We start from the raw sequence: 25,925 nt of genomic DNA on the forward strand, positions 1-25,925 counted from the left end.
GAAGTTGGTATATTTAATTTACTGGGGCTTGCCCTTGCAGAAATGTAGTAAAAAGTGTGTTTGGTAGTTTGGTGTCGTTATATGTGGAGGGGGTGTTATTTTCTTGTGATATGTGGTGTTAGATGTTATGAAATTCGATGTTATGGGTTTTAGATGTTTTGGGTTTTAGATGTTCTGGTCTCAATGTTATGAAATTAGATGTAATGGGTTTTAGATGTTTCAAAGTAGACCCATATATAGATATATGGGTCTATGTCAGCTGAGCATCTTTTTGGAAAGGGACAAAAATATCAAAGACACCGTATGATCGAGTTTCCAGAAACTCAAACAGGAAAAAAAAATAAACGCAAAAATCTACCTTTTTTACATTTTTGCAGGGGGCTTGCCCCCCTGCACCCACCAACCCCCCATACTCCCTGCAAATTATATATACCAACTTCGAGATCGCAGTACAGTGAGGAAAAGGGTAAATTACCTAATCCTTGCTGTTCCACAATCTCCATTCAAAAGCTTCAAATTTTCAAAAACTCGATCATATGGTCTCAATCATATGGAGTTTGAGTATCTGAAAACTTGATCAACTCATAGGGTCCCCATATATATCTATATATCTATCTATATATTTATCTATCTATATATATATATATATATATATATATATATATATATATATATATATCTCTATATATATATATCTCTCTCTCTCTATATATATATATATATATATATATATATATATATGTGTGTGTGTGTGTGTGTGTGTGTGTGTGTGTGTGTGTATATATATATATATATATATATATATATATATATATATATATATATATATTTCCATATTTGTTTTCCAGGGTAGTGCACTGCTCTCTATGGATCTGTTCAAACTCAGTCCAGAAACACTGTCAGGTTAAGTAACTTGTCTAGAATCACACAGTTACATATGTTTCTTCTGTGTTTTAAAATTTGTATTAAATATCCTGCTCCTCTGATGTGGGACTTTTTACAAAACCTCGTTCCAATGCCCCTGATGAAATTCCCTCCTACTTCCTAAAAGTAGCTGCAGAAGCCACTGCTCTCCTTATCAGCAGACTAATTAATCGGTCTGTCTCAGAAAGCTAGGTCCCCCAGTTTTGGAAGAAAGCCTTTATTATACCTCTACATAAAGGAGGCAATAATAATGACATTCCAAATGTTCACCCTATTGCTGTCTTATCCCCTATTTCTATGCTTCTTGAAAAATGTATCCACCAACTCTTACCCTATCTCATCAATAACCAGCTTCTTACCCCTACACAGCATGGATTTAGACCTGGTCATAGCACCTCTACTGCCCTCCTCTCCTTCCTTGAAACAATTAACAAAGCCTGCAATTCCAGCCATTTCATATCCACCATTCTCCTCGACCTCTCCAAGGCATTTGACACTTTTTCCCACAACCTGCTTCTTAATAAACTCTCCAAACTAAACCTATCCCCTTCCTGTACCAAGTGGTTCCCCAGCTACCTCACAACCAGACAACAAGCAGTCAAATGGAATAAGACCACTTTACCCTTCCTTAATACTCCCACAGGTGTCCCCAAGGTTCCATTTTAGGCTCCCTACTATTCAACATATTTATTAACGACTTCTACCAAGCCATTCCAAACTCTACCCTCATCCAATATGCCAACGATTCTACTATTATCTGCTCCTCCCCTTCTATCCCAAAGCGCCTTCTCCTCTACTGAGCAGTGGATGCTAAACAACCATCTGGCTCTTAATGCAACCAAAACTTATGTTATTCACCACATCTAAAACCTCCTCCCTAGATAAAAACTTATTCATAATCACCAGCAAAAACAATACCCCAATAAAAATAGTCTCTGACACTAAACTACTAGGAGTACTCATAGATGATCAACTAAAATTCGACAAACCTTTACAAGTAAATATCAAAAAACCCCACAAAAAACTTAGTATGCTATATCGCCATAATCGTTATATCATTCCTTCCACCAGCTCATACTAGTCAATAATTATCTCATCGCATCCCTCCTATATGGTGCATCTATCCTCACCAACCTGCAATCCTCCCTCAAAACAAAACTCTCCTCTTGCTATAACAAGATATCACAATTTGCAGCAGGTCACAGAGCCATTTCTCACCGTTGTAATTCTCTTCACCAACTAAACTGGTTTGAGCTACCTAACCTCCTCACTTATACCCAACTCATCCGAGTACGCAAACTCATTTACAACCCCTCTCTTTGTCCCTCCCTAGCCACTACCTTTGAAATGCATGAACCAGAACGACTTCTAAGATCTAATTCCCAAAAACTAATTAAATTGTACAAACCCACACGTCCAGCTGGGAATCATCTAATGTCCTTTTCTCTTGCACGTCTCTGGAATACTCTCCCATCTCCTATCTGCATCACCAGCAGTCTCTCCTCATTTAAGACCTTGCTGCACTCACACCTAACTTCACAATGGAAGTGCTCCTGTTCCAGTCCTACCTAATCCTTCTAATACCACTTCCTACTCTCCTAGATCTAAATACGACGTCACTGCCTCCTATAATTCCACAGCTCTATTGAAGTATTTGACCAACTATTTAACAGTTACCCTATGCTATTACTTTTGTAAAAAAAAAAAAAAAAGTGTTTTTTTATTGCTGTTTTACAAACTACACTGCTGTATTCTATCATTGTTAACCTTTTCTTATCATGTTTACTTTGTATTCCTATGACATAACCTGTAATGTATATGTGCAATGTGCACTATGCATTTGTATTTTTTGAAAACGGGCTCCTTGTGGCACAATGGACTATCCTGGAAAACAAACTGCAAATAAATAAATAATAATAAATAAAATAAATGAGTTTATCTTTCAACACATGCAGGCGTGGCACAGACACAGGCGCAGATTATTCTTTTGGTGTAATGGATAAATCATCATGTTAAGGTTCATAGGTAAATACTAGCTAACTGGCATTGTGGGTCATTTTAAGATTAGCCAATTTCCCTCAAATGTAAGAATCAAACCATGTACCATGTGTCCATGATGTAAACACCTTAACCATTATTCCAACCACAACCCCTTTTTTTATGGGACAAAGCCATGGTACTCATAAAAAAAGCCACACAATCATAAAAATAACAAGTTTCACACACACCATGAACAGGAGACAGAGCTAACTCCTCTTGGTCTTGGGAGGCAGAGATCTTTTTAGTGATCTGACATGCTTAAGCAGATGGGACCTCAAGTTTCAGAACTGATATAAAGGGCGGAAACTAAGGAGTGCAGGACTCCTGTTACATTGCTGTATAGTAACAGTAATAGAAAATTAATTGAGGTGTCAAGTATAGGAATAGAACCTACAGTAATGCAATATTTCAGCATCAAAAGTGAAGTGTGCTGCATCTACAGATTTGACAATGCATAGAAATAATTTCAAAGAAAGCATAATGGATGATTGGCACAGACCAGGGACAGACATAAGGGAGCTCCTATGAGTGGTGAAAAAAATAAGATATTGATTTAGTAGGATATACATTTTATCTAGTAATTGAAAAAAAGAACAAAGTGAACCAAGCAGTCCTTACCTGCTATCAAAATCAACACACCGGTGGTTCTACTATTCTATTCTGTTACTGTCCTGTCATAAGAACTGAACGCACAGATAAGTAAATAAATAACTTGTTTCCCCTGTATGTAATATGCATGTAGTTCATTTGCATTTATTTCATTCTTTAGATGCGCCTGTTCATGTACAGTTGTAATACTTCAGATGTCATGACTCACAGAGAATAAAATAATATTGCAAGAGTAGCAAGCTATTTCCAAACAATATACAACTGAATTCTGACATAACTGTGAATGACACAAAATATCAGTCCCTTTCTGATGTTAAGGCATTGGATTTTTCATACCTTCTGCTGGAAGAGGATAAGTGATGAAGGGAGAAGGAGGAGTGCTGTAAAGATGAGGTCCACCTGGAGTCTCACTTGTCATAAAGGTTGACATTGGTGTCCGTGTGGGAGCACTCGTTTGGTTTTTACCTTTAACAGAGAAGCAATAAAATTATGAAAAGGAGAAAAGAGACAAAGGGAAAATGTAAATAATTTATTGGTTAGATATATGAAAAGTAAAAAAAAAAAAAAGTTCCAATATGGCTGCATAATTCCTTGTTAACATGCACAATGGTCAACCTTTCAGTGTATGTCCTAAATAAAAGTGATGTCACTTATGACTATGCCCTCCTATAGAGGCATCTATCATGAAGGGATTAACACATTTTATAGAAAAACTCATTATACTGAGAAAGCAACTCACAAGCTATCATGTTCCACATATTACCAAGCACAGAGCTGCATGGTCTCTGGCAGTAAGAGGCTAAGCAAACTGTGCATTTATTGTCATAATTCCCAGCTAAGAAGGACAGCTAATAGTCCTGCATATTTCAAAGGAAAGAATCATAGAAGCAATCACTAAGGGTATCACACTGAATACTACAGCTTGTAAAACTGACTGCCTTATGTTCTCAAACTACCTAATGTACCAGAACAAAAATAAAAAAATAAAAAACAAGTAACATGAGTAACAAATAAAAATGTAGCTGCAGATAATACCCATTGTAATCAAGACTGCTGGTGGAAGCAGTTACTCTATATATTTTGCATCACAGTCCTGCTTGAAAAAAATATTTTTTTTCTTTTGCATTATTATCATGCAGGTGCAACACAACAGAGAAATGGCTATCACTGCTGCCTTTAAGTTCTTTGGTCTGTGGCTCAGCTCCAAATTAGGGTGCCTTTTATGTGGGCTCAGCTCATCTTTTCATAGGTTCATACTAGGCTATCTGCCCTAGGGCATTTATAAGCCTAGCCAGAATATGTTTGGCTTTTGCCACCCATTTTAAATTAATTTTGCTATGCCCTTTTTTGAGGTTAGTATACTGTGCCTCTGTCTAACAGTGACACAGAAGTGATACCCAGGGTAAACCTATGATCTCCCATCCACTCATCAAGATTCCTCTTGAAGAGAGTCAATGAGGGACTCTGCCTAACCTGGACTGGGATTTTATTCCAGAGTGAAGGGAGCCCCTGGGTTATGAATCTGTCCCTCCAGCATGTCCTATTTATTTCAGTGCTGAGGTTCAAGTCTCTCAAGCGTGTAGCTCGATGGGATTTGGATTTTCTGAGGTGCAGCATGTCCATTAATTCCGGGTTGGACATGGCTTTATACGTCAGGCACAGATCGCCTCTGAACAGGTGGTATGCCACTGAGTAGAGCTGGAGTTTCTTTAACCGGGCAGCATATGGCATCTGTTTGAGCCCTTTGATCCTCTTGGTGAGGTACTTTTGGAGTCTTTCCATTTGCTGCAGGTGTCTGGTAAGGTACATCCCAAAAGGGGCATTGTACTCAATTATGGGCCTGATGAGGGATGAGTAAAGAGGCACAATGACCTCCCCTGATTTAGATGTGAATCCCTCCATGATTAAGTGGGCTATATAAAATGTTTTTCTAACCACTTTGGCCACGTGGTTGTCAAATCAGAGACTGCTATCAACTTGGGTCCCCAGGTCCCTAATTACTTCTTCCGTACTTAATGGATTACCACCTATGTGGTAATTTGTGGGCACTTTGCTTTTGCCAAAGGGGATGACTATACACTTTTTGGCATTTAGCTTGAGGCCATGGCTCTGGAACCAGTTGTCTGTTTCTATGAGGCCCTTTTGGAGGATGCTTGTGTCGGCTGGAGAGTCGATTATGGCACCCAGTTTGCAGTCACCTGCGAACTTTGTCAGCCACAGTCCTTCTGTGTTGGCCTGTACCTCTGAGAAATATATACCAAACAAGAGAGGTCCCAGGACTGAGCCTTGTGGGACGCCACTTGTAACTGGTTTGGAGTTTGACATGGCTCCAGCAATTCTAACCATGTGGGTTCTGTCCTTGAGCCAGTTTGCAACCCATCTAGTGACATAGGGGTTTATATTTAAGCTGGTGAGCTTATCTATAATGCCCGAGTGGGGTATTGTATCGAAGGCTTTTGTGAGGTCCAGGTAGGCTGTGTGGACCACCTTCCCCTCGTCAATGGCCTTGGTGACTGTTTCAAAGAAATCAACCAGGTTTAAGAGGCAGGATCTGCCCCTAACAAAGCCGAACTGGGTAGGATCCAGTGCCTGTAGGTCCCCAATATCTTTATTTATGAGGTCCATGATGATCCTTTCCATAGCTTTGCAGACCAAGCTAGTCAGGCTTATGGGGCGATAGTTTCCAGGATCCGTTGAGGCACCACCTTTGTGGAGAGGGACCACAGTTGCTGTATGCCACTCTTTGGGCACATATCCTGTAGTAAGGCTGAGATTGAACAGTAGTTTTATGTGTGGGTTTAGCTCTTCTTGGAGCAGCGTCCATACTCCAGTTTCCTCCCAAGAATATGAAATGGTGATCCCACAAACTGCCTTTAAATGTGAATGTGGTGCGTGTGTGTGTGTGTGTGTGTGTGTGTGTGTGTGTGTGTGTGTGTGTGTGCTTGCGTTTGTTTTTGTGCATGCATGTATATGTGCATGTGGGTGAGTGCATCTATGCATATTTATATGTGTGTGTGTGTGTGTGTGTGTGTGTGTGTGTGTGTGTGTGTGTGTGTGTGTGTGTGTGTGTGCGTGTGTGTGCATGTTTGTGTCTTTTACCACTGCCCTTATGCCTCCTCAGGATTGGTTGTCTGCCTTACACTAACTGTGTGCTGTGATAGGTTCTGGCACCCCTGTGTCCCTGAAGTGGATAAAGTAAGTAGTACTAGAAGTTGAATAAATCAATGATTATTTTGGTGTTGCATGGAAACTGATGCTTTATTTTGGTGATTTCTGGATTTTCAGAATTCTCTGATTAGCTGATTCTTTCCTTTATATATAATAAATACATTTTGTTTAACAGCTAAAGCCATGCTATTCATTTTTGTTTTCCTTCAGCTGCATTTACTTTTACCAATTTTGGCTACAGCAGGCAGCATAGCTTATGCACAATGAAGTTCACACCCATATGTGTACATGTGCCACAGTGAACAGAGCACTGTTATTGCTACAGACCAGAAGAATTAAAGCCATCTATTCAGCAACTGTAGTTATGGGTATTTATTGTGCATTATGTAATGTTAGGTTGTGGAACTGCATGCAAAATTGGTGACAAGACCAGTTGGCATGTGCAAGGACTACCTCTGATTTCAGAAGGTAGCAGAATGCAGCTAAAGAGGGTGAAAATAAAGCTGCAGTGCAGGTGAAAAGAAAACCATATGTTGACCAAGATGAAAAATTACGTGGCAGCATAAGTAAAACACGACAAAGGGAGGATAAAACATCACTGTGCATTACAAAACAAAACTTAAAAAAAAGCTTGGGCATTATAATTATGTGGTGCAAACAGGCTTTAAAGATGAAAAAGTACAATTATTGAATGACAGCCTGTTAAAGATAAGACAGTACAATTATTGTGTAACAGCTGGAGATGCTCTCTACTTTAACATGTCAAAGCTATGGAATAAAGTCTCCTTTCTTTGAGGCAAATTGGAAGCCCATGTTTATTTAAATATCTAAAACTTTACTTGAAGTCTCCCTTGAACCTTGATACATTTTTAGTTTGATAATGGAAAGGAAAACATTTTTCTCTTAGGGGTTGTCTTTCATCTTTCAGCACTGCAAAATATGATCTCTCATTAGAGGTATAGGGACATCAGAACAGTGATTCAATATGAAAGTTGTTAAACATATCAAAAGTAACACAGATGCACTTATGTCAATGCTGTACACTGTGCTAAATGATATTCAGGCCACTCCACTTTTCAATAGGGTTATCAACTGTCCCACTTTGCGAGGGACAGTCCCTCTTTGGGCAAGTGTGTCCTGCAAAAAAATTGAAAAAATGGCAAATGTCCTGAGATTTTAGGACAAAAATATTTTCTATATTTTATGTAATAGTTGCATAAAACAGTTATTCTGTATCTGAAACACCTAAATGTTATAGGGAACAGAAAAAGCAACTAAATGCTACAAGAATAAGATTTTATTTAGGCAAAAAAGTGAAGTTCTGTCCTTTGTACTGACTGTGGGTATGTTTTGCTTTGCAATATCTGACGTTTATACCAAAAATGTCCCAATTTGGGCATTTGAAAAGGTGGCAACCCTCCTCTTCAACTGTAGCAGAGGACCAGAAATTTGATACAACAGAGTAAAGGCTAGCTTGTAATCAGGCGGAAATTAATTCCCTGAGAACTATGGTAGCAAAGCATACCATGGAAATTCAAGACATGAGGTTCTCTGTGGCCAAGCTTAAAGGAAATTATAAGATTTGAAAAACTGACTTCATAGGATTAACTTTTCATGTGCTTGGTCTGCAGTAAGGAGAAAAAATTGCAGATCCAGATGGCAAAAGAACTGGAAAAAGTTATGGGTATCTGCACCTATTATTGTCTACAGGGCCTACCAGATTATTTGAAGACTTCAAAAAAAGAAGTTATGTTCTTACCATAATGTTCCATCGGTGTTGTTGATCTTCATTCATTCATTACTGATGGGTACTGGTTCCGTCCTTGGAACTGAGTCGGCCTTTATAACAAGCTCACGCCAGCCAAAAAACTCTTGAGCTAAACTTACCAATACTGCCCCTCTCTCTATCACCTCAGATCGAGTTTTCCCATAAGAAAGAAAGCGGAGGCTTTATCTGAGGAAATTCCTTATCACGGAGCTTGGACCAAATTCGAACCTTCAGGAGTCTTTCGGAGAGGGTAGGAGGGTGGGATGTCAACAACACAGATGGAAACTTATGGTAAGAACATAACTTCTTTATCTGCTGTTGTTAATCTTCATTCATTCCTTATTGATGGGACAGAGTCCCTAGTTACTTTATGTCCTGGGAGGCCCTAAATAAGGATATTCCTGAGCACTATTGAATCAAAAGATGCTCTCCCCCTGGAGAACAAGTCCAATTTGTAATGAGTGATAAAGGTATGAGGAGCGGCCCATGTTGCTGCTGCACAAATGTCATCCATGGAAGCTCTTCAATGAAAGGCAACAGATGTCGCCACTGATCTGGTTGTATGCACTTTGACCTTGGGTGGTAAAAGAACTTTGTTTTGTTGGCAGATAAAGGAAATCCAATCTCTCAGTCATTTAGCTAAAGATGCTTTAGAAACAGATTTTCCCAATTTTGGTGCTGAGACGGATATGGATAATTGGTCAGTTTTCTGTAGTGATTTAGTCCTGTCCAAGTAGAAACGTAATTGTCTATGCACATCGAGCAAATGCAGGCAATATTCTCCTTTATTAGAAAAATTGGAAAAGAAGACTGGCAGGTCAGTTGTTTGATTACTAGTCAGATCTGAAATAACTTTGGGTAAGAAGGAGGGATTAGTCCGGAGTGATACTCTGTCTTTATGGAAAACCATGTAAGGACGTCTTATGCACAAAGCTTGTAATTCAGATATTCGCCTTGCTAAGGTAATAGCTACCAAGAATAGATTTTTCCAGGATAAAAATTTCATATCGCAAGTGGCAGAAGGCTCAAAGGGAGGACGATTCAAGGACTGTAGCACCAAAGTCAGATTCCAAGGTTTGATTGGCTCTTTGAAAGGTGGTCTAATGTGTATGACACCTTTCAGAAAGGTTTTTTTACAGAGACAGTGAGATATCAAGGACGAGTCCTGGAAGCCTTTGTGGAAGTTTGAGATAGCCGCCAGGTATACTCGAATAGTGGAAGCTGCTGCTCCAGAATGGAGGTGGTTTGATAAATAGTCCAGTACCAAACTCACTGGGGCTGAGAAGGGGTCAAGTCTTTTTTCTCGAGACCAAATTATGAATCTTCTCCATTTGCTAAGACAAAAGTTTCCTGGTGGATGGTTTGTGGGAAGCCAGAAGAATGTTTCATACAGGAGAGGATAAGTTATTCTGCCTGGCAATTACTGGAAGTGGATGAACCAAGCTGTCAGCTTGAGACTCGGTATAGTTGGATGGATCAATCCTTGCAGTTGCGATAGCAATTCCAGAGTTGGATCCAGAATCCATGGTTGGTGGAGCATGTGAGGCCAAAGGAAGGGAAACTTTTAGTTATGTACTTACCATAACTTCGGATGTATGGGATCCATCTCGCCTACATTCATAACTGATGGGCTCGGAGCCGATCCATCGGCTCCGACTCGGCCAACTAGTACACTAGAATGAAGTCTCTTATTGGCTGGGCTACCTTCTATCCCAGGATGCACCACATCTGCTTCCCCAGATCTTGTTTGTTCGCTTTCATACTTACATGCAAACACAGAAAAAATAGTAGTTACTGCAACCAACTAAAGTTCTTCAAGAGAAGATCTCCAAATGGAACTACATTTCCTCTAAATCCGCATGGGAGGGGGAAGGAGGGTGGGTACGTATGAATGTAGGCGAGATGGATCCCATACATCCGAAGTTATGGTAAGTACATAACTAAAAGATGTAATGGGATCCTATCTCGCCTACATTCATAACTGATGGGACAGCGTCCCTAGCACCTAAATCCCGGGTGGCTCATTGGAAAACACTCCTGAGAACTGTGGAACCAAAGGAAGCCCTGCCTCGAGAAACCACATCTAGCTTGTAATGAGAAATGAAAGTGTGCGGAGAAGTCCAGGTAGCCGCAGCACAAATATCATCTATTGATAATTTGGAGTGAAAAGCTACAGAAGTAGCCATTGCCCTGGTAGAATGAGCCCTGACTGGAAAGGGAAGCTCTTTGTTAGCCTGTGAATAAATGAAAGAGATGCAATCTTTAATCCATTTAGCTATGGAGGTTTTAGCTACTGGTTGACCCAATTTGTTTATTGCAAAGGAAACAAACAGTTGATTTGATTTCCGCGTCTGAGCAGTTCTATTCAAATAAAAACGCAGTTGTCTATGGACATCCAACTGATGAAGAATATATTCTGCGTTATTAGAAAACTCGGGAAAAAATACAGGGAGCTCTAGAGCCTGTTGAATGCAGAAAGAAGAAGCTACCTTTGGTAAGAAGGAGGGATTTAATTTCAGGGATACTCTATGCTTGTGAAATATCAAATAAGGAGGATCAGAACAAAGAGCTTGAAGCTCTGAAACCCGCCTGGCCGAAGTTATGGCTACTAAAAAGGCGGTTTTCCAGGACAGAAATTTCAAATCGCAGGTAGCAGCTGGTTCAAAAGGGCGGGCAGTTAAGGCAGCAAGAACCAAATTTAGGTCCCAAGGGGGAACAGGATGAGATATTGGGGGCCTAAGGAGCCATGCTCCTTTAAGGAAAGACTTACAAAGTTTGTGAGACATTAATGAAGGTTCAAAAGAAGCATGAAAATTAGAGATAGCCGCTAGTTGAACCTTAATCGTGGAAACTGAAGAGCCCAACTGAAAAAGAGAGGCCAAGAAATTCAAGACCTCCGAAACTGGGGCTGTAAGAGGATCTATACCTCGTTGCTAAGCCCAGAAGGCGAACCTTTTCCATTTGCTGGAATACAGTTTGACAGTGGAAGGTTTGTGAGAGGAAGACAATATGTGGATCACCTCCGGAGAGAGGGAATTGTCCCGGACTAAGGATGGAAGCGGAGTAACCATGCCGCCAACCTCAAGGACATGAGAGATGGGTGAGATTGTCCTGACTGATGAGTCAACAGGTCCGGCACCGGGTCCAGAAACCATGGACCTTCTACCGCATACCTCCGAAGGAAGGGAAACCAAACCTGACGAGGCCAGTGCGGGGCAATCAAAATCATTTCGCTCTCCAGGTAAATTGCCTTCTGTATCACCCTCGGCAGGAGGGGAACCGGAGTGAAGGCATAAAGGAGACCGGGGGGCCAAATGTGGGTCAGAGCGTCCCTGGGAATCTGTCCCTGAGAGGGGATCAGCGTGAAGAACTCTCTGCACTTCGCATTGTGGGGGCTGGCAAACAAGTCGCAGCAAGGGAGACCCCATTTGGCGAAGATTTTCGCAGCCACTCTTTGGTTGAGGGACCACTCGTGGGGTAACAGGATGGTCCTGCTTAGTCTGTCCGCAATCACATTGGATTTCCCCGGTATGTGCGTTGCCATTAGGAAGCGGTTGGTAGCTACCGCCCAGTGCCAAAGTCTCATGGCTTCTCTGCACAGTGGGTATGACCTGGTCCCACCTTGCTTGTTTATATACCAAACCACCGACATGTTGTCGGATAGGATAGCAATCGGACCTTGCGGGAGAGCGTGATGGAGAGCTTGTAGTACCAAGAGTACCGCTCTCATCTCCAGGATATTGATATGCAAATGTGCTTCCTGGAGTTGCCATGTGCCTTGGACAGACCTGTCCAGGTAATGACCCCCCCACCCTACCTGGGAGGCGTCCGTGGTCACAGTGGCAATGGGGGACTGAGGAATAAAGGGTCGCCCCTGGTCGAGATTGGATCGGAGGAGCCACCAACACAGATCTCGACGGCAACTCTCCGTAATCATAACTAAGTGGTTCAAGGGGAGTTCCTGATAGGACCATTGAACCGACAGAAGCCATTGCAGAACCCGCATGTGGAGTCTGGCTAAGGGGACTAGGAGTACAGATGATGCCATCGAGCCCAACACCTGTAGAATCAGAAGGGCCGGAGCTCTTGATAGGGGGAGGCAGGATCTGACTTGGTTCTGCAAAACTTGAATTCTTGCTGCCGGTAAGAAGGCGCGCATCCTTTTTGTATCTAACTCTGCGCCTATAAAGGTAATATGCTGAGATGGCTGTAGTACAGATTTTTGCCAGTTGAAAGTAATTCCCAGGAAACGGCCCAACGTGACCGTGGCCATGAGCGCCTGAAATAGTAGATGCATGGAGGTGGCAGTAAGGAGCCAGTCGTCTAGATAAGGAAACACTTGGAATCCTAGACTTCTCAGGTGAGCAGTCACCACTGCCAGACACTTGGTGAACAACCTGGGGGCTGTGGTGAGACCAAAGGGCAGTGCTCGGAACTGGAAATGACTGTCTCCCAGGCGGAAGCGTAAATGTCTCCTGGACTCTTGACCTATCAGAATGTGATAGTAAGCGTCCTGGAGATCTATGGAGCACATCCAGACATCCTTCTCCAATAGTGGGAGAATGGACTGAAGGGTGACCATTCAGAATTTGGACTTTTACACAAAACGATTCAATGAACTGAGGTCCAAAATGGGCCTGAAGTCCCCTGTCTTTTGGCACCAAAAATAATCTTGAGTAAGTTCCTGATCCGATCTGATCGGTGGGGACAGGCTGGATGACTCCTTTTTCTAGCAGCTTTGAAACCTCTATTGCTGCCTGATCCCGCTGACTGGGTGGCACGTCCGGGATTTCCCTTAAGGGAAGGGGGGGTTTGATGAAGGGAATGAGATAGCCTCCGGTTATAATCCGGAGCACCCACTGATCGCTGGTAATAGCTTCCCAAGCTTGTGGGTGTTCCGCAAAACGACCCCCGACTGGCTCCGGAGCTGCACAGTCGGGCACCAACTCAGGGACGTTGAGTGTAGGAAGAACCACGAAAGGAATCGCGGTCTCCAGAGTTACGGGGGCCTCTGCCACCTCTGGGGCGGCATCTTCCTGAATCCCCCCCCCTGCCTCTAGAGGGGGGATCACTGGGTGGAGTAGGGAAAGACCTCTGAGTTTTCCTGAACCACATTTTCCCTCCTCTCTGGGCCTTGGGGTAAGGCCTAGAGGGAGCGGAAAAACGGGCCCCAACGGCAGTCAAGGTCTTGCCCTCCTGCTCGCACCGAGTCAGTGTGTCCTTCACCTTGGGTCCAAACAAAGATGACCCATCAAAGGGGGCGTCGGCGAAGGAAGACTTGAAGGCCTCCGCAAATGAACACAAGCGTAACCAGGCGTGTCTCCTGAGGGCGACGCCTGTTCCCGCTGCTCTACTCGCCCCTTCGGCCGCATACGAGATGAGCCTCATGGACGAGTTCACAATGGAAAATAAGGTAGTCATCTGGGCCAACAGTGTGGGCTAGCGCCTCAGGTAGATTACCTGTGAGGGACTCACTTAGCTCTTTAAGGAGGTCCCTTTGGAGCCTAGTAAAATGACATAAGTAATTCAGCGACCGTAAAGTAAAGGCCGCTGAAGAAAGGGTACGCTTCCCGTACCTATCCATGCTCCTGGAATCCTTATTAGGAGGGTGGATAGACGTTGAAGCCTCTGCCACGTCCTGCTGTGTGGCAGATGCCACCACCATTGCATCTACGGGAACTCCTTTTGTTAAAAATTCCTTTTGAGGGGGGGCTGAAAGAAATTTATTCGGTCTTGCAGGCACCGGTTCCACAGAATCAGGGTGTTCCCAAGCCCTTCGAGAAACCAAATCAAGCAATTCATCGAAGGGCGGAGACACCCAGGAGGCGGAGGGCTGGGCCCCGAAGGCCTTGAGGAAGACTGACTCCTCAGCGGAAGGGGTTTTGGCCTGCCAATCTCCTCTCTGTCTCAGAATCTCAAGGATATCCGAGAAAGAGACATCATCCGAAGATGATTTACGGGACCCTTCCGCGTCATCAAGGTCAGTGTCCGATGTGACAGACTCATCTTGGGAGTCTACGTGCTTCCTCTTGCACAATTTCTTCCGTGGAGGCTCATCCGAAGCAGTTTCGGATGGACCCCCCGGAAGAAGGGAACCCCCGACGGGGGTATCCTCAGGCCCTGGGGCCCCGCTGTCATGGGACTGCAGTACGGCAGAAGCACCAGTCTCCAGGTCTAGGGACGGTGAGGTGGAAGCCTGCTGAGCCGGCAAGGACATGGCCAGCGCGCTCCTCATGGCCTCAAAGGCCGGACATCCAGACTCCATGGAGATCACTGGCCGAGAGGCCACGACGGCACTAGGAATTCCGGCAGCCGATGCTCCGAGGGGAAGACTAAGTACCGAGTCACCCAGTCCCAAGATGTTCCCCTCGGCCCCGGCTGAGGAAGTCCCAGTACCAAACCCTGAACCCGAGGACAGGGTAGGAACAATGGTCGGTGCCGATAGACCTCGAGGGGGTCTCGGTTCCGACCGTACGGCTCCGCCTTGCTCCACCATCACCGACTCCAACGGCTCCGAGGAGGTTGGAGGAGGAATCGAGTGTTTCGGAGGGGGGATTGGCTCCGAAGCCAACTGGGCCGGAGCCGAGACCATTTGTGCAAAAACTGGAGACTGGAAAAGCCTCTGAATAACCCTATCCAAATCCGAGTCCGACAGTTTTGAAGATTTAGAGGAAGTAGACAAGGGTCGAGACGACTTTCCTCTCGGCTCAGACAATGTAGGGGACCGGCTCCGAAAAGGCTCCAACACTATCGGCACCGGATCCGACACAGCACGAATAAGGATCGGCGCCGAAGGAGCTTTCGGAGCCGAGGGGGAAGAGTCTGAGCTGCACACCTCCACCGGCTCCGAAACCATCTGGACCGATGGAGGTGATTCGCCTCTCGATACTCCAACCTGCGGTTCCGAAACTAATGGAGCCGAGGAAAGAGGCATCGAGGCAGACCCTTCGACCCTCAGCCCCGAAGTCAGTGGAGCCGAGGAAGAAGAGGTCGACTTATGCTTCTTAGCAGTCGGTTCCGACGGACTTGTCGGAGCCGACGACCTTTTCTTTTTAGAGGCAGTAGGAGATGAATCCAAAGCTTCCTCAAAAGAGGGCTTAATAAGACCCTTCAAGATCAATTTATTTTTTCACTCTTGAAGAACCCTAGAAGAAAAAGCATGACACACACTACATGTCTCCTGTAAATGTTTAGGTCCTAAACAATATACACATATAGAGTGACTGTCTGTAATAGACATTTTATAATTGCACCTAGTGCACTTTTTGAACCCTGATTTTTGCTCTTTAGACATGCCTATACACTATGTAATAACACTATCAAAATACCAAAATTTTGCGCCAAGAACAGAAGTGACTAATAACACCAAACTGTTAGAGCGCGAGAAAAAAATGGCACGAGCTCTCCAGAGAGAGATTTACCTCACAAGTGAAATAACAAGCAGGAAAGAACACGACAACAACGGGCAAAAGCCCTCTAACTTAAACGGGCTTTGCCCGGAAGAAAAAAGGGAAATAATAACACAGACACTCCAATAAGAAGGGCAAAGGCCCTCTAACTTAAACGGGCCTTGCCCGACCAGCAATATACAAGTATCAGCAATAACAGTCATCACTCACACAACAAAAAACACAAAATAGCCGTTAAAACAGCTGTTGTATTAAATAGTGAAGAAACCCCAAGGTCAAAGACCAGAAAAAGGTAATGAAAAAACACTTAGCTCCAGCCAAGTCGAGACCACGTCCAGCTAGTAAAGCGGCAAAAGAGATCTGGGGAAGCAGATGTGGTGCATCCTGGGATAGAGGGTAGCCCAGCCAATAAGAGACTTCGTTCTAGTGTACTAGTTGGCCGAGTCAGAGCCGATGGATCGGCTCCGAGCCCATCAGTTATGAATGTAGGCGAGATAGGATCCCATTACATCCAAACTTATCTGGTCAATAGGGGGCACTGAGGATTACTCTGCTTCTCAACCGAACAGCTTTGTTTAGGAATTGCGGGATCAGAGGAAGAGGGTGAAAGGCAAAAAGGAGTCCCATGGGCCAATCGTGTATTAGAGCATCCCTCGGGGACTCCCCCTGAGGGGGGATCAGGGCAAAATAGCTGCTGCATTTCTGGTTTGCGGGGTATGCAAATAGATCGCAGCAAGGCTGGCCCCAGTGACTGAAGATCTTTGTCGCTATGACAGGGTTGAGGGACCACTCGTGAGGCAGGAGAATGCATCTGCTCAGCTTGTCTGCAATTAAATTGGAATCCCCAGGAATGTGCTTTGCTATCAGAAAGTGGTTAGAAGATATTGTCCATTGCCAAATCCTCATGGCTTCTTGACACAATGGGTAGGATTTGGTTCCCCCTTGTTTGTTGATATACCAGACTACAGACATGTTGCCCAACTGGATAGCAATTGTCTCTGATGGGAGGATAGACTGAAATGCTTGCAATGCAAGAAGCACTACCATCACTTCTAGACTACTGATATGCAGGTTGGCTTCCACGGGGGACCAAGTGCCTTGGACTGTCTTTCCCTGGAAATGCCCCACCCCACCCCATCAGGGAAGCATCCATGGTCACTATGGCCTTGAGCTTGGAGGGGGAGAAGGGGCAGATGATTTTGATTTTGTTAACTTTTTGAGGTGAAAAGCATTAACTTAGTTTTCTTGGGGTTGAGTAGGAGGTTTGATTCTTTGAGACAGGTTCCTACAGAGGAGAAAGATTTTTAAGTAATATCTTGGAGCTTATTTATTATTGAGGCTGCAGATATTAATGCTGAGTCTTCTGCATACTGAACTAAACTAGCATGGTGAGTGTAGATGTGGACGTCATTAATAAATATATTAAATAGTAGAGGACCCAGGATAGAACCCTGAGGGACACTTGTAGTAACTGGTTGAAAGAATGAGTAGGTTTGTTGTCATTTAATGGCTTGTCGCCTTTCAGATAGGTAACTAAGGAACCACAACAAGATGTACTGTGAAAGTCCTACTGAGGAGGGTTGAACGAGCAGTTGCTGGTGTGAGACAGTATCAGATGCCTTTGGCAAGTTTAAAAACATGGTGGACACAAGCAGATCATTGTTTCTATGTTGGTTATTTATAATGGTAACATGTAGTAGAGCAGTAGTAGTGCTGTGCTGGGGCCTAAAGCCATGTTGTGTTTCTGACAGCAGGTTATTTGAGATTAGGTATTGCATCAGCTGCATACGAATGCATGTCTCTAATATTTTGGAGAGGGCGAGAGAATCAATATTGGTCTATAGTTATTAAACTCTGTAGATGTGCCACCTTTGTGCAGTGACATGATGTAGGATTTTTTCCACAGTGATGGGACATATATTTCTATTACGGCCATGTTAATTAGAATGGGTACAGGAAAGGCTATGACTTCTGCAGCCATTTTTAGATAGTCTGATTATAGTTGGTCTACAGCTACAGAAATAAATTTCACTTTAAGGAGCAACTTCCTTATGAGCAAGGTAGGTACTGGACTAAAACTGAAGACCTGTGGGTGGTTTTGATTGGACAGGGGTAGAGCGAGGGAAGAGTGCCTAAGAGACATAAAATTGATTGTATAAAGTAGGAATTAAATTGTGTGGGGAGAGACCTGTCATATTGTCTGTTTTTGGAGAGGGACTCGTAGTCTTGCCAGGGTGGAGGAGTTTATTTAGTGATGACCACAAAACTTTTGGGTTGTTTATATGTTTGTCTTGTAGGTTGGTATACTATGTTTGCTTATTCTGTTTGACATGGAGTTTTGCAAGGCTTCTATGATGTCTAAATTGCTGGAAGGCATTTTGCTTTCTATTTGTATACCAATTTTTCCAGACTTTATCCCTTTTTTATCATTATTTTTTTTGTTTTGTTTGTTTCCTTTGTCAGCCATGTTGCGGGGTTGGACTTTACTCTTTTATTATGTGCTGGTGCTAGATTATTTAAGGTCTGTAAGAATATGTTATTGAAGTGTTCTACAGCAGTATCTAGTAGCATTGTTCTAAGTACATTCCAGATATATTTTTTAGTGCTTCATTAAAAATATCTTTGCTGAAATTGGTTATTTTTCATATTTAATTATAGATAGTATGTTTATCTAGGTTATGGTGAGTTCTAATAGTGTATGTTGGTATGTGGTCACTTATGCTACCTGAGAGGCAGCCTACTTTTGTCAGTTTGTCTGAATCCAGTCTAATGTTGAGTGCCTCTCTGAAGTTTTATTGATTCTAGTAGGTATGATTATTAATTGTCTGAAGTTGTACAAGTTTATGGATTCAGTTCAGGGTAGTGGAATTTATGAGTTCCCACTGTATATTTAAGTCACCAAGTAGTACAGTTTCATGGTACATCCAATACAGGATGCTTTCAAAAGTATCACCGTTATTCCCCGGTGGTATATAAATTGCTGTTAAACATATAGATTTCCTATTGTTGATTTTTTGGAGGGTTATTAGTAGTTCAGCATTGTTAAATGTGGGTATTTCCTGTGGAAGTAAGGTGATGGTTAGGGAATTTTTATAGATGATTGCTACACCACCTGCATGTCCGTCATGCCTGAGTATATAGTAGCCTGGTGGTGGGGGGGTAATCTAATTATCCTTTATTTCTTTTTTTTAACCAGGTTTCATTAGCTATGACTACATCAGGAGTGTATATGACAAGATAGGCATGTATTTCATGGATTTTATTGCACATACTTCTTTGGTTCATATTTATTAAGGTAGGTTTGGGTTCTGTTTTTTGCTGAGATGTATTAGGAGACTGGTTTATTTTGGGGTTGGAAGTGATTGTTCTATGAACAGTGGGACCTGGGTGGGTGAATATCTCTGCTAATTTTTTTTGAACTGATATTTTACATAGGGATGAGTGTGGCCAGTTATATTCTGGTCTTGGTTTGATATTTGATCATACATTTGGATGCCTAATTTTGAGATATTTATAGAAAATATGGTTTGTTTGTAGAGATACAGTGTTATGGAGAAAGACAGGCTGGGATCGGTTGAAGTCCTAAGTATATGAAGGAGATGGATTTGGTAATTGGTGATGTAGGCTAATAGAGTGAGGAGAAACTGTAAAATAATCTGAGTTAGGGGCATCTTATTTAAATCAGGTTTTATCTTTGTTGTAAATTAGAATAAGAAAACATAGGAGGGTACTGGGTTGGTTGCAGAGATGTAATTTAACAGTTACAGGGGACAAGGATTAAGAATTTGAGACTGAGTCCTGGGTGGTAAACTAGGGTGGGTGTTACTATTGGCAGTAATTTTGATTGTTTTAGGGTTGGGAAGCAGTGTGAGCCCAAGCATTAGTGAGGGTGAACAAAGTGGGTTGAACATTTGTCAGTTTCCTGAAAGGTATTTAACCATGGCAGGGTAAGAGCTTGGGTTTGTAATGTTTACTGACAATTTTCACTAGTCCTTGTCCTTTTTAAGGATCTGTGCTTATTTATATATTTTGACATATAAAACATTTTTCTGGTGCAAATCTTATAGATTGTCATTTCCTGGTTAGGTAATATTGCACTGTATTTCTGTAGCTTTTTGCTTGTTTACTGATTAGGATCAGCATTCAAAATCAGGAATGAAGTACACGAGGAAAAAAGTACGGTCTACAATAGAAATAAGCATTCTGCATTTGACCCAAGATTTAGATATTGTGCAATTTACTCTATGATTATATCTATATCAATATATACAGCTACGCATCTACATGCATATATACATCATATATATAAATATATAAAATATATAAATAAATATATAAATAAGCACAGATCCTTAAAAAGGTTGGGAGGGTGGCTTAATGGCTAAGGTGTTTGCCATACAAACACAAGGTGCAGAGTTTGAGTATCACAAGGGATAATTGGCTAGGCTTAAAATGGCTCGAAAGGGCAGTTAGCTTAGTACTAAACTATGAACTATGAACTATATATAGATGGATATTAAACACAGAAGGCAAAGAACATAAATTAGCATTCAAATATATGAAAGAGACACACAAGTCAAAAGACTGTTATCTACAGCCGAACTAAGTACTTTGCTTGACAAAGAATTTTGCATATATTGATATTTATAAAACATATATAAATAATACAGAATGCACACAGAATACAACTACTATTTCTAAATAGAAAAAAAAAACAAACAAACAATAGGATCTATATTATGCAGCACCACTACGCAATGTGTTTGATGGAAGAATTTGCATGAGTACTAAAGACAGTGAGGGTGGCTTTCAAACACAAACTGATGGCTCTTAGGTAGCTGTACAGCATAAATCTGTAAGAAAGAGCCTTTTCACCCATACATTTGCTTAAGGCATACTTTTAAGGAAATAAGCACAGGAAGGGGAGGTAGGGAAAAAACAGCTAGCCTTGGGGTTAGGTACATTGACAAAGCCATTCAGCTTGTTAACAAACTAACGTAGTCTTGAAGTCCTCAGCTTTGCTAAGTTTTCTAATATTAGGAGGAACTTTGTTCCAAAGTTTGGAGACAGAGGTAGAATAGAGAGTCACTTGGAGAATTCTGTGATTTTTGTGTATAGATTAGGTGGAGATTTTTATATTGGAGGTACCCACATGGGATGTACCCCTGAAGTAAGGGGCTAAGGGTTGGCACTTTTCTGACTGGGATAGTATCATTCCCTCCAGTACAGCTCTTTTGATTATGTACCTTTAACTCCTAGTGGGCGTGGCTTGAGTCTTTAAAAAATAAAGTTATCACCTTACAATTCTAACAAATACTCATTAACATAGGTCAAATATCAATATGATTGTGTTTGCCATCATGTATGCTTCAAGATAAAATATTCTGATACCTTGTATGTAGCATGGTTTGGAATTATTAATGCAAATATGAACAAGCAATATTTGACGCCTAGGGGAGCAGTAGGAGGTAACTGCATGCTGGTTTTAGTTGATTTATGTTATGCAAACTGGGCAGTTTTAACCAGATGAGTTTTTGGAGAGCCAAACAATTATGGGTTTTGCTTGAGAGATTACTGTCAAAGTTAGTTGATTTATTGCAACAGTGCTCAAGTTTTGCAAGATGACTGGATTAAAAGCTGATAAATATGGGTACTGCATACACAAGACTATGGAGAAGATAAGCAGCTGTTTTTGTTTTATATTCACTGTCCATCAGAAATGGTTTGATTCTGTACAGTAAACTGAGTTTGTATGTGTTTTTAAATGTCTTTTTATGTGAGTCAGATTTGACAGTGTTATCAATAATTATGTCAAGTAGTTTTTATTTCAAGATTACTGTTTTCTGCTAAGGTGATAGCAAAGTTATTCTTGTTGTCCTGAACAGGTTTTGTGGAGATTAGTAAAAGACTGGTCTTTTTTGAAATTTAGTAGGAGTTGAGAGTTTGAAAGTTATACTTCAAATGAAAAGAAAGATTATTCAGTTAAGGTGTATAGTTGATCTAGAGCCAAGGCTGTATTGATGAGGGTGGAATCATCTGCATATCGAATTAGCATGATAAGCTTGATGGCTTGGGCTAGATCATTTATGACAATGTTAAAAAGAAGGGGACCTAAATCGGATCCTTGTGGAACACCTATATTCAATGGCAGGAAGGTTGAATAGGCATTTTGCCACCTGGCATTCTGGGTTCTGTTACTCATTTAGCTATTAAACCAAGATAAGGTAGCTTCAGTTGTTCCTAGTCTTGAAGGTTTATTTAGGAATTTGGTATATCAAAGATCTTGGGGAGAGCCAAAAGAATTGCAGAGACTTTCTTGCCTTATTTACAGGAATGGATTGCATTTAAGAAAGTTAATAGAACTGTATCGGTGCTATGGCAGGAGTGGAATCTTGTATTGAACTGGAAAAATAAAGTTGTGATCAAGGAAAAATTGAAGAACGAATACACTTCCCATGTATTTTAAATAGTGAAGGTAGGACTGCACCAGGCTTAAAGTTTGACAGCTGTGGAAATGTCTCCTTTATGCAGAGGTAAGATATATGCTTGCTTCCAGAGTGAGATGATACACTCTTCATGAGCACCCCGGTTGATAAGCATTGAAACTGGACAGGCCAGTGAATCTGCAGCAGTTTTAAGACATTCTATTGGGAGATTATCAGCAGCTAACATTGTGTTTTTTAACTTAATAAGAAATTTCTTGATGGCTGCAAGGGAAACATTTTAAGCCAGAGCAGAAGTAAAATAATCTGGTTCAGACACAGAAGTCTGAGTGGTGATATTCTTGTTTTGAGAAGGTCTGTAGCTGCATTTTAAAGTGGGATTTCAAAGCACAGACTATATGGAGGTCAGTTCCTGATATCAATGGTTTAAGTGTTTTTTTCCATAGTGGAGCAATTTATTAATACTTGAACATTAATCTTTTGTATTTACAAAATCGGATTGTAGTGAACTTCAGAAATACTTTTTTCATGTTAAAGATTGTGGATTTTTTGGTTAAGTTACACAGTTGCTGGCAATACTGGTAGTTAACTTGTGTTTTGCTAGATACCCAGCTGTGACACCCTTTGTCTCTTTGTCTCATTACCTGTTTTGATTGAAATATTAGCTAGGGAGTTGGAGTTGATTTAACTTAGTTTTGATGCATAGGTGCACAATGATTTAAAATGCAGAGAAATGTGTTAAATGTTTTACACCATTATCAACAGGGAGAGTTTTTTAGTGGGACCAGTCATGAAGTTTTAGAGTGGAAATGAATGTGTCTTTGCTAAAAGCATTTACGTATCTTACTTGTTTGTAGTATATAGATTAAGGATGATTTTTAAATGATGACTGATTGTAAGTGGTGCATGATGATCAACCTGAGACAGTCCAGTAGACATCTGATGCTAGTTCCAGCTATCTTTTGAGGTGAGTCGTTATTATATTCTCTAGAAGTGAGATGTTTTATTGTATTTGGCCACAGTCAATATAAGTTGAGTGAGATGGTAAAGGTTATGGGTGAAGGAGATAGGGGAAATGTCTGTGTTATCTAGTTAACATTTAGGCCACCCAGTATAATAGCTTCCTGAGGAATATTGTTTGAAACCCATAATGGTATAACTTCAGGCAAGGAACTGTTATTACCTGGTAGGATATTGGAGTTTTGTGTCTATGTAATTTGAGGTATATAATTTTAATTTAATTTTAAATAAGTATTTTTAACAAATAATAATAATAAATAAGCAATTTTAATTATTTAATTTTAAAATAATTTTAAAATAATGCATTTCAACTTTGTCTTTTTCTTAATGTTTTGTTATTTTTACTTTAATTCTTTCTTCTACTTGTATTTTGTTTTTGCTGTTACTTATCAAACTTGTACTGTTATTTATGGGTCTATATTATGTCCTCAAAGGCAATTCAGCGAACGCATTTACACCGAAAATGCAGTTCAGCAAACTGTTCATAGTGGGATTGTGGTACAGTGAAGATCAAAAAATTTGCCCTTTCCTCACTGTAGTGCAATCTCAGAGCTGGTATATATAATTAACAGGGGGTTTGGGGGGCACAGCCCCCCACAAGAGCGAGTTAGCTGACAGGCATTTTCGATGTAAATACCGTTCGCTGAACTGCCTTTTCGAGGACATAATAAAGACCTATTATTTATTTTGTTAATGCTTTTTTATTGCTCATTTTTTCCAATCTCTCTTTTAATTTTTGCTTTTTTTTGCTATTTTTGTATAACAGTGCCTCCGGGACTCTCTTTTATTTGTTATTATTTAATATGTTGATACTTTATTTTAATACTGTCAATTTTTCTTTTTTGCATATACTGTGGAGCATTTCTCCCCAGCATCTGCTGAAAAAGGGCTTTTGCTCAGTTGGACAATCCCGGTTAACAAATGTCAAATAAATAAATAAATAATATTTCTGCTCTAAAAAAATTGTGGGATCACTCTGTTGTAATGAAAAAGCTCTATATTAGCTGGTTATATTATGGCTATATCACCTACTCTTTTTGATAATATAGCACTACTGTAAATATTTATTTATTTATTTGAATGCTTGTTTGTTCGTTTACCAAGGTATTGCACTGATCTCAATGGACCATTTGCAGGAACATCCTAGGTGAATAGAATCATATATAAAGATACAAGGATATGCCGAAAACCACACACATACATATTTATAGATGCAAGAATATGCTACATTTCCTAGAATATACAATTATATATAATAATGTATAATATATAGAACACAGAATTTCTAAGAACAGGAAACAGAAATCTCTCATAGGTTCATAGATGTTTACTAGGCTAACGACCACAAGGGCCTTTTTAAGTCTAGCCATGCACCCCAAATCTCTGATAAGTTCTGATACCCTTGATAAGTGTAAGCTTGGGTCTGGGAGATGAACCATTTACAGTTTGCCTTTGTCCACTAGAGAACAAACCAAATAATTCAACAAACTAATAAAAAATAAAACATGGAAAAAGCACCACGCTAGGAAACAAAAACTGTATGTTAGCGCTTTCATTTACTAAAAATATGTAAACTTCTTCAGACAATTCACAAACAAAAAATCAACCCTTAAATACTTTAAAAAACATGACATAATTTCCTGAAACAACCTTACCTCAATTTAAAGTAAAAGAACTTTTAGTTATGTACTTACCATAACTTCGGATGTATGGGATCCATCTCGCCTACATTCATAACTGATGGGCTCGGAGCCGATCCATCGGCTCCGACTCGGCCAACTAGTACACTAGAACGAAGTCTCTTATTGGCTGGGCTACCCTCTATCCCAGGATGCACCACACCTGCTTCCCCAGATCTTGTTTGTTCGCTTTCATACATACATGCAAACACAGAAAAAATAGTAGTCACTACAACCAACTAAAGTTCTTCAAGAGAAGATCTCCAAATGGAACTACATCTCCTCTAAATCCCAATGGAAGGGAAGGAGGGTGGAGTGCAGATGAATGTGGGAGATGGATCCCATACATCCGAAGTTATGGTAAGTACATAACTAAAAGATGTAATGGGATCCTATCTCGCCTACATTCATAACTGATGGGACAGCCCTAGCACCTAAATCCCGGGTGGCTCATTGGAAAACACTCCTGAGAACTGTGGAACCAAAGGAAGCCCTGCCTCGAGAAACCACATCTAATTTGTAATGAGAAATGAAAGTGTGCGGAGAAGTCCAGGTAGCCGCAGCACAAATATCATCTATTGATAATTTGGAGTGAAAAGCTACAGAAGTAGCCATTGCCCTGGTAGAATGAGCCTTGACTGGAAAGGGAAGCTCTTTGTTAGCCTGTGAATAAATGAAAGAGATGCAATCTTTAATCCATTTAGCTATGGAGGTTTTAGCTACTGGTTGACCCAATTTGTTTATTGCAAAGGAAACAAACAGTTGATTTGATTTCCGCGTCTGAGCGGTTCTATTCAAATAAAAACGCAGTTGTCTATGGACGTCCAATTGATGAAAAGTATATTCTGCGTTATTAGAAAACTCT

General features: G+C 41.1%; 1 protein-coding gene across 1 annotated transcript in view; it reads right to left on the bottom strand.

The window, feature by feature from the left end:
• The window catches only part of LOC122797804 (SCO-spondin-like), a 4,708,783-nt gene that overhangs the window by 2,968,325 nt on the left and 1,714,533 nt on the right, over window positions 1–25,925 (bottom strand). The window contains exon 42 of the mRNA XM_044066325.1: window positions 3,910–4,038. Within this exon, the coding sequence (XP_043922260.1) occupies window positions 3,910–4,038 (129 nt within the window). The remainder of the gene's footprint in view (window positions 1–3,909; window positions 4,039–25,925) is intronic.

The sequence above is a fragment of the Protopterus annectens genome, chromosome 3.part1, assembly GCF_019279795.1.
Source record: "Protopterus annectens isolate FY-2018-M chromosome 3.part1, PAN1.0, whole genome shotgun sequence".
NCBI lineage: Eukaryota > Metazoa > Chordata > Ceratodontiformes > Protopteridae > Protopterus > Protopterus annectens.